Raw genomic sequence first — 18,977 nt, 5'->3', positions numbered from 1 at the left:
CAACAGCTACCGGCAGGGACGGGCAGGGTCTGGGAGCTGCCCACAGCTACCGGCAGGGACGGGCAGGGTCTGGGAGCTGCCCACAGCTACCGGCAGGTGCCAGGCGCGGGCAGGCGCTGTGGGCCCGGCCAGGCCAGGAGCCGCGGGCCCGGAGCGCCGGTAGGGGGCGCCAGCCCCGCGCCCGCCGCCTCCCGGCTCTGCCGCGCCTCCCGACTCGGTGTCGGCCCTGGGGACAGGTCGGTGACAGTCCAATTTTCTGTCCCCCAGGCCCTCCCTCGGGCCAGGAGGAAGCGGGCTGGGCTAATCTAGCTCTGCAGGGAGCTTGACACCAGCCGTGCACACCCCGGTGAAGGCTTCAGCCCGCAGCAGCACTGTGGGTTGCACTGCCTGTGCTTTGCCAGGCGTCCCTTGCTGACAAGGAAGATCGTGTTTCAAGGCTCAGATTAGGCTGGAAGATTAAATTGTGGTAGCAGCTGCTACTCAAGGGAACAAGGAATAAAATCATTAATTACGGGGACAAAGAAACAAGACACTCTTTCTAGTGTTAGGCTTGCAGGTAGCCAGCTCAGAAAGGCACAGGCTAACTTGGGAGACGGAGGAAAATTCATCACAGCCCTGTGACCTCTGCAGCACTCTTCAACATGAAAAGGAAACACTTCCAATTGTCTGTATCAGCATCCTGCAGGAACACTCTGCCTCATGGTTGGAAGGCTTCCTGACTGGGGTATGTCCAGTCATCCCCAATCCTCCCTCCTCACACAAAATACTCAATCTAGAACTATAAACCTCTTAGGAACCCCAGCAAGGGGGTATGGTATGTGGTTTCTGAAGTGAAGTGGTACTCTCAGACGACTCCAAAAGCTGGGACTCCAAGAAAACCAACAGCTATTAAAAGGATTAGCTACACCTTATCCTATGGTAGATGAGAATGTGGAGGTTGGCAGACCAGCCAGTACAGCCAGCAAATTATGTGAAATGGGGTCGGCAGAATCTTCCAAGTAACACTGAGGGGTGCTTACAGCACCAGGATCGCTCTCCCTGGACGAGACAATGGGTGGCACACACAGTTCAACAAACTTGGGACACTGTACCATGAGTAGGTAGCTCTACACCTTCACATGCTCAGGATCATTCCAGTCCAGGTCTTAGTTACAACCAAGTACAATATAGCCATTGCCATCTACTTTTAAAATAGTTTATTTCTGTTCTTAAAATATACATCAGTTTGAAAATCTCAGAAAAAACCCCACATTAGTTACAGATTAACAGTCTGGAGTTGGGACACTGGAACTCAGATGGGCTCAAGGCCCCAGAGCCAATACTGCTGGAGGTGGGCAGGAGTGCAGAGGACACAATGCCCACAGGTCAAGAGAGGGCTCTGCTGCTGCTTGAGGCCACCAGTCCCCCTCAAGCTCTGCCAGCATCCTAATGCTGCAAAGCACAAGTGTCTGGTGAGGTGGTGGGCATACCTTTGCCACCCCTCCCCTTCACTGTTTTGCTTTTCAGTCTACCTTGACCAAAAGCAGAGCGAAGCCAGCTCTGTTCAGCACCATCAGCAGCAGCTGCCTCAGCAAAAGAATTCTGTCCACTGCCCGGCATGCCAGGATTCAGGGGAGATGAGGCTGAGCCCTGGTGGGCAATGCCTCCCCCACTGCAGGCCAGCAGCAGGCTCAGAGCCAGAGCAGCTCACTCAGTGAGCAGCCAACCCCAGGTGACATCTGTGAGGCAGGATCTGACAGCTGCTGCAGATGCAAACCCTCAGCAGTGCTGCAGAAGAACAAAAGAAATGTAGCAGTGGAGTGGCTGATGGTGGCAAACACAAGGACAACCCCCTGACCCTCCACAGCTGGGACAGGGAGATTAACACTCTGCAGGCTCAGAGGAGGTTCCCACTCTCAGCCTGTCTGCACAGCAAAACACTGCAGTGAAATACTGAGTCCCACTTCCCCACCAGAGGGTGGCATCCAACTCTACAACTGTTCCAGGTGGGAAACAAGGTGAGTGGGAAACAGGCAGCAGCTCTGCCCAGGGTACATAAAACAACCTACACAGCTTGCCAGAGGCCTGCAGCTCCCCTTCACTGGCCCTGGAGCCTCCAGGCCCAAGCTGAAGCCCTGGCTGGCCCCAGCTACAAGCTGCAAGCCCTTTCCAGAGACAGGGGTTTGGGGAGGGGAGCAGGCCCCCAGACAGCTCTAGGCTGCAAATCTTGATGCAAGCATATGAACAGATGCTCCCTCCTGGAGAGAAGGATGCTCTCCTCCAGCCCAATGAAGAGCCCGCATGGTGTAGGGTGAGAGGACAACACAAACCCAACTCAAAAACCAGACAGCAGGCTGAGGGCAGGGTTGAAGGGGCTATGGTGAAGGGAACTGGGCTGTTCTCTGCCCTGCACTCCCATGGAAGCCAAGAAACACCAGACAGACAAGGGCACAGGACAAAATTAAAACAGGAGGCCTGGGCTTTGTAAGCCCTCAAAAAAATACCTACATCTACAGACCTCTCCCCTTCCCTCCCCCCCAACAAGACACTGAGCACACAAGACTGAGAAGAAAAGCCACACAGTATCACACTACGCTAGGAAAAACACGCAGAGAGCCCTAGCCAGGAAGGGAGGCCCCAGAGCCTGGAGCCCCCAGAGAAGGGGCCGTGCAAGGAGCCCTGGTGAAGGGCTGCTGCCGAACCATGAGGTAGTGCATCTGCAGGGAGCAGCTCTGCAGCACGCTGCCCTCGCATCCCTGCTGGCCCTGCACCAAGCCCTTCCCAGAAAATCCGGTAGCATCCTTCACGCCTTGCTTGCCTGGGGCAAAACCTTGTTCTTAAATCTGGAGGGGTTTCTGCAGGCTGGAGGCCAGGATCAGAGGGAAGTGCAGCTCTGATAGCTGAGACTCCTCCACACACCCTCAGTGCAGGCATCAGACCGGCTGCCAACGGCTGTGTCTGTTTATGCGGGGTGGGGGAAAAATAAAACAATACACCCCAAAACCAAAGGCTTGGAAGGAAGAAAGAAGCCCACCCAAGAGCAAAGCATCAGCACCGTTCAAACAAAACAACAGCACAGAGAACAGGGGAAGAGGTGTGAGGGAGGAGACACACAAACACAAACCCCAGAGCCCAGCAGGCACTGCCTCCCCAAACCACCTCAGCAAGCAGCATCCGTGCCCCACAGCACAGCACTAGCCCCTGTGCACAGCTTCCGTGGGGACCAGGTGCCGAGCCCAGCCATGGAGACACACGACAGCGACCTGCAGAGGCAGATTCTGAAGACCCACCAAGTGGGTGGCTGGGGAAAACAAAACCAGGAGGAAAATGAGACACCAGCAATCCCAGCTCATCCCCACGGCACACAGCCATCTGCTGGGAGAGTCCCCGTGCCCTGCTCACAGCCGCTGGGGCTCCCAGGGAATCAGACACCACCACACAGGCACTCTGCCCTGTTGGCACAAGTTAAAAGAGAGCAGAGCAGCTGCGGGGAAACAACAAGAGAGCACCCAGAGCCTCAGGTACCTGAGTGGGAAGGGGGATGAGAGCAAAAAGAGGCACAGGCACCAGGACAAGGGGTACCAAGAACTAGCTCTGGTACAGGCACCAGTGTGAGGCTGTGAAGAGAGCTGTGAGTGTGTCGGGGCAGTGGGTGTGCTTCTGCACACTGCGTGTGCTTGTACTGAGAGCCTGAGGTGCCAGGGAAGGGAGATCCCAGCTCTTCCAGGTAGCAAAAGAAGAGAATAAATATAAAACCTCAGAGCAGATTTCCCCTGGGAGGAGGGTACTAAGGGAGGCTTCTCCCTCAGGTGGACTGATGGGGACATTCCACAGCTCCGCTAAGCATGGCTGCTTCTTGCTGTGCCTCAGCTGAGAAGGTTGCCCTGTTCCTGGGCTTGTGTCAGACTGTCTTTGCGATGTAAGTGGTGCACTCCCATCCTCTTGGGGCTGCGGTGCGGCCGACTGAAAGGAGGCTTGACCCTGCCTTCTCCGCTTTCCTCTTGGACACCTCCTTGGCTGCTCTCCTTGTTTCCCTGGAGCAGCATTTCTCTCTCCTCAGCTGGGCTCTCAGGCAAGCCAAGGTCTACATAGTCCTTGTGCTTCTCTGGTGAGGGGCTTTCAGGCTCAGCAGTGCCTCCACCACTTTCAAGCAACAGCTTCTGGGCTTCATCCTGGGAGAAATCTGTACCATAGTCTGAGGAGAAATGGCTCCTGCGGGCTCTGGACTCAGTGCTGTCTGTGTCCACGCTCGAGTCGCGGCTCACAGTCCAGCTGCAGCTCTGTGCAGACTCCTCACCATCCGAGTAAGCTGAGGCTGCCCTACCCAGCTCCTGCATGGAGCGGCTGAACCTCTTCTGGAGCTCGGGGGCCGTGTCACGGCTGAAAGCCGTGCGGTTCATCAGCACTCGCTCCGAGGTGGGGGGTGCCTTATCCACAAACATTCGCTGCCAGTTAGCCAGCAGGTCCTCCTCAGAGCTGGCAGAACTGGCAAAGGCGCTCGGGATTTGGGGAGGGCTGCTGAATGGGCTGCTCTGTGAAGAGCCGTGAGCCCTGGCTGCTTTGGGGGACTGCTGGCAGGAACAGCTGGAGGCTGAACGGTGCCCTTCGGAAGCGGGGCTGCTGGGGAGCGTCCGGTGCCTGTCGCAGCTCTCATCTTCGCTCTGCACCAGGCTGAGGGAGATGGCCTGGCGTGTAGCATACGTACAGTTGGGCAGGGGGCTGTTCTTCGGGATCCTTACCTTGTCCTCAGAGAACTCGATCACTTTGCGCCCTGGGTACATAGGATGGGGAGGTGAGGGAGTAGGGTATGGGCTTAGCTTCTCAAAGGCAGGCACCTCCTCAGGCACACTTTCCACACTACTCTGTGGCTTGCAGCCACCATTCTGCTGTTTCCCTGCATCTCCTCCCTCCTTCCCCATCTGCCCTGCACTGTTGCAGGTATCAGGAAGGGCTCCGCTCATGTCCACATGCACAAAGACATCCTCAGCCATGGGACAGCTGCCACTGCTAGACTTGGCTGAATTCAGAACCAGAGATTCTGGTTTCTCCAAGACTCTGGCGATGACTGAGGTGGGCACAACATCAGATGGAGCCAAGGTGTGGGCTGCCTCTTGGCCAGGGCCTGCAGACTCCTGTGCGCTGTGCAAATGCTTATTCACCATGTCCTGCAGCTCATAGGGAAGCTAGGGAGAAGGAAAATTACATTAGAAGGGGGCTGCTATGCAAGTAATTTAGTTTCATATAATCTGCCTTTTCCAACCAACCTACATGTGTATTTTGTAGTCATTATCTTCACCCTAACATTCACCTACCTTGCCTTCAGAAGGGTATCTTTTTTCAAAGCAAACCTGCCCCATGAGTGACTTACAAGGCTCTCTGGCTGTCACAGCAGTCATGCTTCTAGGCCACGGTTCACAGGCCCCATGTGGCAAAGCAAACAGGTAAAGACAGCACATGGGCTCAGTCTCATGCCTGTGAGCACAGAGAGAAGGCCCAGCCAGCACATGCTAGGAAGGGGTCTATTGATCTGTGGAAAATCAGCGGGTGGTTGCACTGAAGTGACTGTACAACCCCTGCTGCCGAGATCCACAGTGCTCCCTGAATGCATAATTGCAGCCATGTTGCCTTGGCAGCCTGCCCACAGACCAGGATCGATGCCTTCCTGTGTTCCTACCAACTCCAACACGTCACCCCGCTCCCTCACTCTCTCCATTTCAGAGAGACAAACACAGGGCTTATTACCAAAGTTGCTGGACTGGAGTCTCACCGGGGGTAAGCACTACCCCTCATCCTGCAAATGGGCACTATGGCTCTCCCCACTGCTCTGCCAAGCTGCCCTCACCTGAGTCACCACAGGCAAGCGAAGCACGGAGAGCGGCGGTCCCCAAGCCACTCAGTGGCACAGCGAGGTCTGTCCCATCACAGAAGGAAACTGCACCCACATCTGGGCATGCAAGGCACACTGCATAACAACAGCTGGCTGTGAGGCAGGCTGTGTGCACAGCTGCTCAGCACCAACCCCCCTCCAGTGGCAGCCGTGTGGAACACAGCGCTTTGGGGGGCAGAATTCAAAAGCTCCAGAGAGGGGGGACAGCTGGGAGAGAGGTCAAGGTTACCCCAGCAGTAACTGATACACTGACCTCAAGAGTGCTAATTTGAGACACAATGGGGGAGGGTGACAAAGTGGTCACCGGCTAATTTAAAAAAGACAAGCATGTAGTTTTGCTGAGAGGAACACAAGAAGGGACAGAGACTAGAGGTACGGCAAAGAGCGAGCTGGGCTAAGGGCCTGGACAATACTTTCAACCAAAGAACTGATGCTACTAATGTGAAAGGAGATGAGAGCAGGATGAGCCGAGCTGCCTGCACCCTCATCCCTCCCCACAGGGGGCAGTGAGTTTCTAGGCCCTCTGAGCAGCTTCTCCTGCTCAGGGGGCCTAGAAAACCCTGAAAACCCTCACACATTTTTTCCTCAGAGAGTAAGTGTCATCGGGTCAGACTACTGCTGCTTCTTATGAGCAGTATGACCCTTCCATGTGGCCACGAGAGGAAGGAAAAAGAATGGAGCAGAGCAAGAGAGAGGTCTGTCCTCCTGCCAGCTACCAGCATGCACCCAGCAGACTATCAAGTTCAAGGTTATTGTGCTTTTTATAACAGCTCCTGGCTGAACTGTGAAATGAAGCTCTCATGAAAGAGGAGCTGGCAGAAGCTCTGTGTTGCCTTCTCAGTGGGAGTGGGAACAAGAACCTCCCCCCACCACTGAGACTGAAGGATGAGAGGCCAGCAGCCCTGTGGAGAAAGCTGGAGAAAGCAAAATGCAGCCAAAGCCCACGAGCCCTGCTTCCCCACCTCAGCAGGATTACTACTCACATCAGCAAACTTGTGGTTCCTGAAGTGTGACTTGTTACACTTGAGCAGCTGTACTGCAAGGTTACAGTCCTGTCGATAGCGTTCCTGCAACAGAGGGCACAGGTGTGCAACACTGTCAAGCTCACCCAAACTCTGACCCAAAAAGGCACCAACTGACCAGATACCGTTTGAACAGAAGCCAGAAGAGGCATCTGATGAATCCTTCATGAGGGCACTGCCATTCCCTTCTCCCCATACTTTTATGTATTTTCGTATAACTCAGCCCTTTCAACTCTAGTCCTTGTTCCCGGCATATCCTCTGTCAGCGTATCAAGCCCCACACCCTCTGGGGATTTTAACCATCCCCAAAATCCCACCTTTTCTCTCCCATCCCACAGTTCAGCTATATCTAATGATGCAGACAGACTGGAAGGAGTTGAGAGTAGTTAATAGAGACAAGCACTGGATCCAGGAACTTTTATATTAATGGTGTAGAAAAGGCATCAGCTCCCTCCCAGCTCTGGAGTGAATGACCCCTCCTTAGGTACAGCCCAGACTCAAGTCAAAGCCTAAGCTTAAAAGAGCAAATACATCAAACTTGAAGATCCATTCTTCCCTGTTCTACCCCTCAGACCCTCTTCTGTCTGTCTGTCCCTGCTATCCTGTACAGCTCCTGCACTTCCATACACAATGGAGTCATTCATGTGCTCCTTTACACTAATGCCTTTGGACAAAAGGAAAAGTCCACACCTCACACACTTTCACAGCCATTTGCAGAATAACACTTACATTGAGTTCCTCCAGCTTATTGATGGTGGTTTTGGCATCAAGCAATTTATTAGTGAGCTCTACAATCTCCCAGTCCAGTGTCTTGCGGTCCATTTCCGCCTTTTTAATCTGGGATGCAAGAATACCAGGTTTAAAACTTCCTAGCACAGAACCTGGCTTTACCACCCACCTCAGCCCAAGCATAGCACAATGACATGTTCAGGTGGGATACAAAAAACTTCCAGACAGATAGACAGACAGACAGACAAGGGAGACAACCCTCTTCAAAGGAAGGTGATTCCAGAAGCCAAATGGGACCAGCTGCTCTGCTAGCTACAGAGACAAGAGGTTGAGTCAGAACCTCCTTAATGCAGTATCTCTTCTTGCAGCATCAGCATGTTTCCTCTCTGTCCCTGGTTCCCATGGTGCCTCACAAAAAGCTAGTGGTTTTGAGCAATCAATCCCAACCTGCCACTGAAAGCAAAGACCTCTGAGATTGTGACACCCAGTCCTCCTTCCTGGGGAAACCAAAACAAGAATACTGCCTAAAAAGATCCAACAGTCAATCCTGAATGGACAAAAGTGGGGAAGCACCATCTCACAAGAGTTTAAGCCTTGCTCTAGTAAGTAAAAGGACTCATGGCTCCATTTGAAGTTCAGCCGATGTCCTCCATAAAGCAGGGAACCTTGCCTCTTCAGACTCCCTAACAGTTCAGGTACAGGGCTGACAGAGACTCAGATGTAACAGCAAAGGGGGACAACAGCTCAGAACAACCAAGCTGTCACTGTCTCAAGAAGTTCTTGGAAACTGCCCAAGGGCGCTGTGAGGCTGTGACCAGCAGGGCCAGCTGTGCATCACGGGTACAGCAAGAGGCAAGCGGATAGGGGAGCCAGTACTTCACTGGTATGCAGTCTCTTCAGGCACCAGCACAACCAATAATTGGTGGTGAATATTAACCAAAGAAATTCAAGTTCTAGAACCAAAGAAATCTCATCCTGGGCTACACAGAGGCAATCAGCACCTCAGCTATTTGACTTGCCTGCTCACAGCTCAGAAGGGGAAGGAAAGAGAGCAAACAAGGCTCACAGCCATCCACACCTTATGCAGTGCTGCAGCTTATGGGCACCACTTCCCAACATGTCATGCTCCAGCTGGCTCAGAGTCAAACACTCCTAAGATGGAGCCCTGCAAGCTAGGACCTGCTGTATCTGCGGGCAGCTGCTGGATACCAGGTGAGCCCTTGGCTGGACGAGGGCTGGGGCCCCTCCATCTGAGATGGGGTATGTGGGATTGACAATGAGACCAACAGGCTGAGACACGTAAAGAGGAAAAAGGAAAAACACACAAACGAAAAGACGCAACTGCAAAAATCCAGCTTTGGCTGAGAGAGGCCTGAGAGGTGAGTGCGCCCAGAGTGTGCCAGCGGCAGCGTGGGGAGGAGAAAGAGAAAGAGAGGGGGAGGGAGAGAAAAGAAACAGCCATGAGTGTTATGAATGCGCACAACAGACATACACGCACATTGGCTCTGCTCTGACTGCCCCCATCCTCCCAGGACGACCACCCCTGACACATCCCTGGCACTCTGAGAGGGACTGAAGCAACATGACGGAATACCATGCAATTATGTTGTGAGGAACCAAAGCTCTCATGCATGACCAAGTACAGGCTCAGTAAATCAAGAAAACCACTCATGACACCAGCCAGAATGGGGAGTAGATGATCATGGCCAGAATCTCACCGCTCACCCACTGCCACATCTGCTGGGTAAAGACAGGGCCCCTTCCCCCACCTGCTCCTAACACACACCGGTCTCTTCCACCTCATCTCTCTAGTGACCTAATAGGGCACTCACCAGGGCATGCAGCTTCTCCTCCAGGTCTTGGTTGGTTCTCTGAGAAGCAGTGTAGCTGTTCTGCAACCTATAGAAACAAGTTTGTATGCTTGGGAACGGATTTCAGGCACCTACTCAAGTTGGCTCCATAGGTGCCAAGAAAACCACCAACTCCAGAACTCAGAAAGACTGCTACTAAGTCAACCAGGCATATTAACTATGCCTCACTTCTGACACTTGATGGCTTTCAGACCCCAAGTTACTGGAAGCAAGATGAGGCTGGCAGGGTGAAAGGATCCTGCAGGAGGGGATGTAGATGACTTTGGAGGACTCCTCTGAGCTATGTCATATCTAAGCTCATGTCAGTGACTGGCACTGATTTTTAACTGAGGTACTTTTCAGGTAAAGCAATGATGCATTTTCTTGCAGCCACCAGTGGCTTTTTTGCACGCATGCTTACATCCAACAGATGAAGAACTCCCTGTCATCAGCCTTTCATGCTGGCAGCATTCCTACACTGTACCTGGGAAGAAATCATGGCTGCAGAGCCTTTATCTCCCCTAGAGTCTGCAGGTGCACCTTTTCAAGGATGCAGCACACCTTTGATTTGCACAACAGGGCACAACCTGCTCACGCCAGCTGAGGGAATCTTTGGTGTGAGGGATCTTTCTAATTTTACCCCTCTCATTTTCTTTGTCGTACCTACGGAATTTGTCCTTGAACTTCTCCAGCTCCTCACGGTTCTGGCCCAGTTCCATCTCCAGGTAGTCCTGACCTGACTCCAGTTCCCTCTCCATTGCCTCCATTTTGTTAGTCACGTATGTCAGCCGGCGGCGAAGCTCCTCATTCTCATGCTGCAGTAGCCTGGGGCAGGAACCAGGAGCAAGGAACCACTGAGTGCACAGGGAGGATTCCACACCAGCACCCCCACCCCACTGCCCTGCACCAGGGCCCAAGAGCCCTCACAGGGGCCCCAGGAAGTCAGGAACTGAACCCTCAGGAGACTCCAATGCATGAAGCAAGAGGTACATCTCTGTCAGGACAGACAGACAAACACTCTTGGAGCAGAGGCAAAGAAGTACATGCCAGCTGGCCAGCCATGGCTCCCAGCTCCCTCTCGGGTTACAGTGCTTGCACAAAGACAGATGAGCTGCACAGCTCCAGTGTCCCTCACTGATGAACGAAAAGCAATCAATAATTTATCCCAGTCCAGGATGGATGAATAGAAGGGAAAAATCCTCTTTCCACCTCTGTTAAAGACTTCATCTACTTTCTGTCACACCCACCAACTCCTCTGCCTGCATCTGCACTGGGGATCCATGTTCCCTCCTCCTCCAGCAGGAGGGACACGCAAGGCACAGGTTGGCAAGGGACAGACCAAAGCTCTGCCCACACGGCCCCAGGAAGACTGAAGATCTGAGAGGAGCCTGCAGGGCCAGTCAGCTTCACTGCACAGGTGGCACAAGCAGGATGTGAGGAATCAGCACCCACACAGTTGCAGTATGACAGGCATAAAGGGGGAGCAGGACACTTACTTCATCCTTTCTGCATCCGTCAAGGGTTCCTGCACAGGGAAGAAAACAGCTGTGAGATTCTTGTAGAAGAGGAGTTGGTCTCTCACACTGTCCTAAAAGGCAGTCTTGGTTGCTAAACCCTAGCTGTGACTCCTCCTCCCCTGCTCTGACAGTTCATCTAGTCAAGCTTAGAACTACAAGGATTTGTACACACTGCTGAGCTGTCTGATACCAAAACACGCTGTGTGTTCTGGTTCAGGGTAGGAGACTAGAAACCACCACACAAGTTAGGTAACTTTACCCTACCATGGTGCAACCTCAGCATCTCTTTGGTAACATCACCACCTTAGCAGGTCTTTCAGCTTCCTCCACATCCACAGCTGGTGGGCAGCAGGAATCTCACAGGCCAGATACACAGGATTCACTAGTCACCACAGCAATCACTTGTGGGGCCCTGAAGCCCCTTTAAAAACCATGAGTGAGAATCATTTGGGAGCTGAAAAATGTGGCTACCAATTATATGGCCCAGATTGTGCTGCAAAAAAAGATTTCTTTCTGCAGACCTGAAACCAGCCACTGTAACTATACTGGGATAGCAGAAGAAACACTAAAGGTCAGTAAAAGAAAATGTTATGGGCAAGATCCCCAGAGATAGCTGGAGCAGGGCCCTGCAGAACAAGAAGGCAGAGAGCAGTGACAAGAGCACACAGCTCAGCTATTCTGAACTCCCTGTGCTAACCCATGAGATGGCTGCTGCCTGCCAGGATGGCTGGGAGATAATTAATTAGCAGTAGAAACAACATTTTTTGTGAAAGCCGAGACTCTGACCATTCTAACAAAGTCCAAACTGCCCATGGATTATTTCTGGTGCTTGATACCAGAAGCACTTCACAAACCCAAGTGCAGTCGCACTTCAGACAGCCTATTAAGTGTCACAGTCAGCTCTGGGCTGAGAGACCATGTCAGACAGCCAAGCTGCTAACAATTCTATTAAGTAAACCATCCCAGTTCTGGCCCTAAGACATCATGAGGCTGCTATCTCCATTAATTCACACTTTAAAATAATGGTCTTTAACACCTGCATACACCCTCCTGTTCCTAAGGGCAAAGCATCAATCCATTTTTTTCTTACCTCCTGACTCCACATGGCAATCAGTTAATTCACACAGAATTATCTAGCAACTCCTCCCCTGCCCCCACAAATACACAAACAGCATATGATAGTGACCAGGCAAAGGGGATAATGTGATTCTTATTCATACAAGGTAATGGCATTGCCTCAAAGGAGGGTAGAGAAAAGAGGAGAAAGCTTAAAGGACCTGAAACAGCCATTATACAAAGATCAAGTACCCTGAGGCAGCCAGGCACTGGGCACACACAAAGCACTAGGAACATCCCAGCACCTCCTGACAGCTGAGCTGCCTGCCTCCTGCACACATCTACTACTCAGCAGCCTGAAGGGCCTCCAACCAGCAAACACCTGGGAAGTTTGCAGTGGGGAGAAAGCACCAGTTTCTACCTTCCTTACCTCCTGGGGCCAAAGGGAAGCTGGTTACTCCCAGGAAGATATACCCAACCTCCAGCACAGCCATGAGTGGCACCCACAAGAGAGTAACCTCTGGTGATTAAGCACCCACAACATGAGGCCTGCTCTCAGTCTCTGCCCTGGCATTCCAGACTAGATGAGATCCAGGTAGGGGTTTGGCCTTTGTGAGAGCCCTGCCTGCAAGTCGGTGACCCTGGCACCTACCTTGTTTAGTGCCAGGTTGAAGGAAGGGGAGGATCTAGATGGGGTAGGCCCCTCCTCCCGACTCCAGCATGTTGGAGTGGAGCAGGATCCTTTCTCTGGGTAGTTCGGCTCCACCGTACGCTTCTGCCCAAGCTTAGCACACTGATGCTGTGGCTGTAATAGCTGTGAACAAGGACTGCTTTCATCCCTTCTGCCCTCTGCACTGCTTTTCCATGAAGACAGTGAATGCTGCTGCCCAGAGGATGTCCCTGCCAGCCCCACGTCTGCCAGCTGCTGCAGCTCATACTGACATAGATCTACTACCCTTCTCTCCAAGGAAAGGAGTTTTCCCTTACTGTCCTTCCTCCCAAGGGCAGGTTTCTTTCTTAGTCTGGAAGCTCTCTCAGCTTCCTCAGCATACTTTCTCTGGCCTGAAGCCAGTCCCAGCCCCTCACTTTTCTTTTCTGCTTTTCTTCTGCTTGGGCAGGGGGATCTTTCAGTTGCATGCTTGGTTTTGACCCCTTTTAGGCGACCTTCCCCTTGGCCTTCTGGCACGGAGCTTCTGGGGAAACGGGGAGAGTTCTGGTCTTGTTCTGCTCCCCTGGTCTCTCCCAGTGAGCGCAAGCGGTTGGGACTCAGCACCCGCTGGGTAATCTCATCCAGGAATTTGGAGAACTGCAGTTTTTCCTCTGTGAGCTTCCCCCTGCGCTTGACAGAGCCAGCAGCCCTGCTGCTACTTTGCTCCAGGGAGCGCTTCTCCCCAGGGCTGAGGCAGAGCTCAGGATCACTGTATTTGCGTGAGCCACGGCCGTGGCAAAGCGTCTCTACTGAGCGGGACTTGCACAAGCTCTCGGGGCATGAGCCAGTCATGTTGGTCTGCTTCAGGATCCCTTTGAGAGGCAGGTGTGTAGAGGAGACACGAAACTTCCTCGGTGTCAGGACTTCAGGAGGCTCTTTAAATATAAGTGAGCGTTCCAGGCTTCTGCTCTTGAAGGAGCAAGTGGGATGGTGCCTTTCATCTCCAGACACCAGAACTGTCTCCATGCTACGGCTCACAAATTTGCTGCGGTGCCCACGACTGCGGTTCGGGCACCGCTTCCCACTTCGCTGCCCCATCTTCCCACCACGCTGAAGCGCTGCAGAGGCAGTCTGGCTCTTGACGTTCAACTCTGCTCTGCACCCTGCCACTTCCTTCTCACTGCTGGACTCCAGCGACCACGATGAGGAGAAGTTCAGGTTGCAAACCTCAAACCCCTCTGCCTGCTCGAGCTGGCCTGCCTCGGTGTAACTAAACCCTATTTGCTGGTGCAATGGTGTTAAGCCCTTTGTCACCCGGCAAGTTGTTACCTGACTCTGCTCAGCCAAGATCACTCCATCCTGGTCGTCGCGAATGATGGGCACCTCGTGCCGGATTTCGCGGTGCTGCGGGGGCGCCTTGCGGTAAGGCTTCTTTGCCGGGGCCGTGCTCGACATCCTCCCACCTGCGTGGCTCCCAAAGCGGGTCACCTACCAACAGCAGAAAGGGCACACAAGAGAGAGTCACGGCTGCTCCATCCAACCCTAGAAGTGACCCAGCAGGAATGTGGCTCCCCTGGAGTCCCAGAGCAGGTCCCCATGCAGAGTGCTAATAGAGCAGGTAAAGGATGTAGCCACAAGCCTTGAGCAGCAGCTGCAGGAGAGGGAGCAAAGTAAGAGGCAGCTGTGTCCTTCTCCCAGCTAGTGAGAGCAGAGGGCTGGCACATCCTCTCCCCCCTCTACACACGCTCACTCACGTAGTTGTGTGTCCGGATTATATATAGCAAACGAGAACAGACCTCACAGCAGCATATTGATTAGGCTCTTTAGGAAAGGCCTTTTTCAATATGGAAACTGCAAGCCTTACAGGCAGCACTGACAGCTGGAGCAGGAGTTATTGATCATGTCCTGTCACTGTCAGCAGGGACTATGTGGGAGGAGACTTTAGCCATTAAAGAGCCCAGAATTTTTTGGCATACACTGGGACCAGTGCAACAGATCACAGGACATTTGTTAGAAGGAGAACTGATTACTCTGGCAGAAAAGACAAAGACAACCCCCAAGTCACAGGTGGCATCAAATTAGGGAGTAGCAGTTTTGACCCCTTGGTACTTAAGGCCAGATTCTGCAACACATAATCACAGAATGGTTTGGATTGGAAAGGACCTTAAAGATCACCTCATTCCAACCCCCCTGCCATGGACAGGGACATCTTCCACTAGATCAGATAGCTCAGAGCCCCATCCAGCCTGGCCTCGACCCTCCAGGGATGAGGAATTCACAAGCTCTCCAGGCACCCTGTTCCAGTGCCTCACCACCCCTAGAGGGAATAACTGCACATATGCAGACATGCAGCTGTACCACTAGTGGAAAGATTAGTTCCTTCACCCTAGCTATGCTGGGATTCTTCCTGCTGCAGGAACAGTACAAGAGCAAAACATAGGGTAGAAGAAAAGCAGCTGTCTTGGACACAAGACAGCCTTCTTTCCATCTTCTAGGTCTGCAGTTGAGGGCAGGAAGACTTCCCCACAAGCAGCCAAAATGTCAACCACTCTGTTGTACACAAGACAAGAAGTCTCAGAACTATCAAGCAGGTGCTGCAGAGCCCAATTCCAGACTTTCCTCAGAGACAACATATGCATCATTCATAGTTGTCCTGTATTTGGAGTAAGTGCCCAATTCTCATTCCCCTTGCAAGACCCTTACACCCAGCAAGCCCAGCACCTCTGCAATCCTCAGCACCTGACCTGCAGCCCTTCGAAGTGCAGGACCTGTGTCCACTCAGATCACGCCCTCTCCCCACCTGCACAAGCAGGGCCACACAAGCCCCTTTCACATACCTGCAGTCAATGGCTGCCACGGGGCCTGTGACCCAGCAGACTTCATTTGCTTTGTGTGTAGGACAGTGGAGTTTTACATGGTAATGGTCTAACAGAGCCTTGAGAATTCTCCCCAGTTCTTATCCTCAAGAATTCTCTCCAATTCTCATCTAGCTGCCTCTTTTGACACCCAGACTGAGTCCCCTGAGAGGAAGGCAAGTGGGAGGTGTCTGCACCAAGCACAGAGCACTCCCAAGCCATAACAGGCTTTACACTTCACAGGTACATTTGCAAACCATCCTTCACTCTGCTATAAACACAAGCTCACAAAAGTTTCTCAAACCTTTCCACAAACACAAACAACTTCCTAGGACTAACCTGTAAATCTCTCTGTCAGAATGCTGGGAACTTCCCTTTGCTGCAGTCAGTCCCTCAAAGTCCCTTCTCCTAAAAAGATGCAGAGATCTCCAATATTTTAGAAAAATTACATCCATAATACTGAATGCACATTTCACTGCATCCCTAAGCGAAACAGATAGGTCTGCGTTGTGGTGTTAAACTGCATCAGGTCTGATTTGCTGGGAAGACATTTCTCTTTTTCAAAAAGAAAAGCCAGAAGAAGCTTTGTAAATGGCCCGCTATCAAACAGGTGGTCTAGGGGACTGTTCTCTCAATTTCTGACAGGCTAAGGACAGGAGATGTGCATGAAGATATGCCCAGCTGAAATCACAAACATTTCTCTAGTTCATAAGGACATGAGCACTTACCAGCCTGGGCCCAAATTCAAAGCCTCATGAAGCCAGGACACTCACTCAGATGACCTGAGGAAGAAAAACAAATAGCTAAGCAACCACCAAAACAGCCAGCTTGAAATCTCATCCCACAGATATGTAAGGCATAGGGACTATTTATAGCCAAGGACAACTGGGATGGCCACCTCGTTCCAGGTACCTGCCTCAGCCCACATCAGATGATCTGAAAGTAAAGAAAATGAACTTACAAATACCTGGCCACATGGCCCAGCAAGAGCTGGAAAGGCACATGGCTAGGAAATGTAAAGGCACTCAGGCAACTGGAATCACATAAACTCAAAATTCATGAAGCAATGGCTTCAAAGCAACACTGGTTGCAGAAAGGACTAAACAAACCTCCTCTAGAATGGGACCCTCCCAGCTCATCTTCCCTGCCACTGCAGAGGGATGCTAACTGTGAAGCCTTTGGAACAGAAGTTTGGTGATGCTAATAATTATCTCACTCATCCTTTTAAGTCAGTGTTTTTCACCCACAAATGAGCTGGCAATTATCAGGCTTTTGTTTAAGCCAAAACATTTGTGCCTAGAGCTGTGATAACCCACACCTCCACAAGGGAGAGGAAGTCAAGCTATGCTCTGATTGCCATCAAGTAGCATATCATACTCTACCTTGCTGTTAACAGGCTTCTGTAAAACATCCAGCCAACCATGGACACAAAACAGGTTCACAAACAACACTCCTCTCTGGTCAAAGCCTGGGGTATTAACTGGTTTTGCCTGGGATAGAGTTAATTTTCTTCCTAGTAGCTAGTAAGTGTTGTGCTTTGGATTTCAGATAATAATGTTGATAACACACTGATGTTTTAAATGTTGCTAAACAGTATTTACATTAAGGCAAAGATTCTTCAGCTTCTCACCCTATCAGTGAGTAGGCTGAAGAGCACAAGAAGCGAGAGGTGACATGGCCAGGACAGCTGACCCCCACTGTCCAAAGGGCTGTCCCACAGCATATGGTATCATGGTCAGGATACAAACCAGGGGAAAGGTGGCCACGGGCCACTGCTCAGGAACTGGCTGGGCATTGGTCAGCAGGTGGTGAGCAATTGCACTGTGCATCCCTTGTTTTTTATATTCTACTTATTTTATTACGATCCTCTCCTTTTCTGTCCCATTTAACAGTATCTCAACCAACAAAATTTTACTTCTTCCCAAAATCTCTCCCCATCCCACGGAGGGGTAAGAAGTGAGTCAACAGCTGTGTCATGCTTAGTTGCCAGTGGAAATCAAACACAACAGGTACCCATCACTACAAGAAGAGAATTGGGTTAATCTGGGTTAGTCATCTGTAAGAGAGTGGCTTTGTAGCCATCACTCTGCCACTGGCATGAGTAAAGCCTTCAGGAAAGCCTTCCTTTCCCTGAAACACTACTGCTGCTACGTTACTTTTTCCATGTCAGTGGCATGAAGCCCTGGGAGGTGGGACAGGAGGCAGGGTGTGGAGCAGCTATACACACGCAGGGAGAGTCAGACTGAAGGTGAAAGGAACAAGCAGGAAACCAGGACCATGCAAGATCAGGTTCTGCCAAAACAAACTGAAGAGGTGCCCCAGTGCTGGCCCTGCCCCAACAAGCTGTCTGGCTACTTTCTTTGCTACAATGCTGAGTCGGGTCTCAACTAGCACACGGAAAAACAGCTTCACAACAGCGCAACTGCTCTGTGGGGCAAACTGCAAAGTATGATGGGAGAAAGAGAGGGAGAACATGCACCTCCAGGAGGGATCAGACCAGCAGAGTTTGAATCTGCTTTCCATCAACTCCCAGCAGAAGCTGGTTCAGCATCATTGCATAACCACCAGCCACATGGCAGACAGACAGAGGTTTCCAGGAACAGCTGCACCCATGGGTCCACGTATGTTTCCATTGCAGCTGTGCTCAGAATGAACTTGCCAGAGGCCTCCCTGTCTCTCAGCACACTGTTCCTCAGGCTCAAACAGAACTCTCCTGCTTCCTACCCTAGAGGCAGCGACTATGCTACCTGCCATCTCATCCCCACTTACCTGGAAAAAAACCCAGGATTTGAAATCTATCCTCATGATCTGAGAATTTCCATAGATAGTTAAAAGTTGCCAGACAACTTTCCCTCAAACAAGGACTTACAGATCCAAAGTGACGACGTGTCCAAACATTTCTGGTCGTTTGTCTCCGAATCAGCTTTCTCCTGTCAGTATGCAGCAGCATCTGGCCAACAGCTCCTGAAACCTGAGAAAGGAAACTTGGTGTCAGTCACCTATCAGCACAAAACATGGAAACAACCAGGCATGCTCAGAGCAACCCATAGCCAGGTGACAGGGCAGAAGTCAACAGCAAACTGCTGCACCACCAGACTACTATCTAATGCCAGGTAAAAGGCCTCCACTGTAAAAGCTCCATGCCTTCACTGTATCCCAGAAAGCACAGCTCTTTTAGCCATCTCTCCACCGAGCAGGATGCCTGTGCAGACCAGTACCTGACCTCGGAAAGGCAGCTGGTTTTTCTCCAGGAGTCCCTGCTTCCCCACCTGCATTCCTGTCCACCATGAGGAATCCAGTTACTGTCATTCTGCTCCAACCACTCTTCCACACCAACCTAATTTTGTTTTGCAGACAACCCTGCAGTGAACAGCACAGCAAAGGCCTCCTCATCTACAATACCTGAGCATCTCTTGCTAGCACAGAGTGAGGA

The 18,977-nt window shown here is 51.8% G+C and overlaps 1 protein-coding gene across 6 annotated transcripts in view; it reads right to left on the bottom strand.

The window, feature by feature from the left end:
- Positions 1–1,181: 1,181 nt before the first annotated feature.
- The window catches only part of TJAP1 (tight junction associated protein 1), a 40,120-nt gene continuing 22,324 nt past the window's right edge, over positions 1,182–18,977 (bottom strand). For 3 of the 6 annotated variants that reach the window (XM_074537337.1, XM_005486507.4, XM_074537338.1), the window contains exons 3-12: positions 18,414–18,508; positions 16,273–16,326; positions 14,019–14,177; positions 10,964–10,992; positions 10,131–10,292; positions 9,450–9,516; positions 8,960–8,989; positions 7,618–7,725; positions 6,850–6,933; positions 1,182–5,162 (exon numbers count right to left, since the gene is read on the bottom strand). In XM_074537337.1, coding sequence (XP_074393438.1) covers positions 3,846–5,162; positions 6,850–6,933; positions 7,618–7,725; positions 8,960–8,989; positions 9,450–9,516; positions 10,131–10,292; positions 10,964–10,992; positions 14,019–14,144 — 1,923 coding nt within the window. In that variant the 5' untranslated portion in view covers positions 14,145–14,177; positions 16,273–16,326; positions 18,414–18,508 and the 3' untranslated portion in view covers positions 1,182–3,845. Of the gene's footprint in view, positions 5,163–6,849; positions 6,934–7,617; positions 7,726–8,959; positions 8,990–9,449; positions 9,517–10,130; positions 10,293–10,963; positions 10,993–14,018; positions 14,178–16,272; positions 16,327–18,413; positions 18,516–18,977 lie in introns of all 6 variants that reach the window. The other 3 variants (XM_074537340.1, XM_074537339.1, XM_005486508.4) reach the window with 2 other exon arrangements.

This window comes from Zonotrichia albicollis, chromosome 3 (genome assembly GCF_047830755.1).
Source record: "Zonotrichia albicollis isolate bZonAlb1 chromosome 3, bZonAlb1.hap1, whole genome shotgun sequence".
NCBI lineage: Eukaryota > Metazoa > Chordata > Aves > Passeriformes > Passerellidae > Zonotrichia > Zonotrichia albicollis.
The sequence above is the reverse complement of the archived record's forward strand: the minus strand, read 5'-3'. Positions and strand labels throughout refer to the sequence as shown.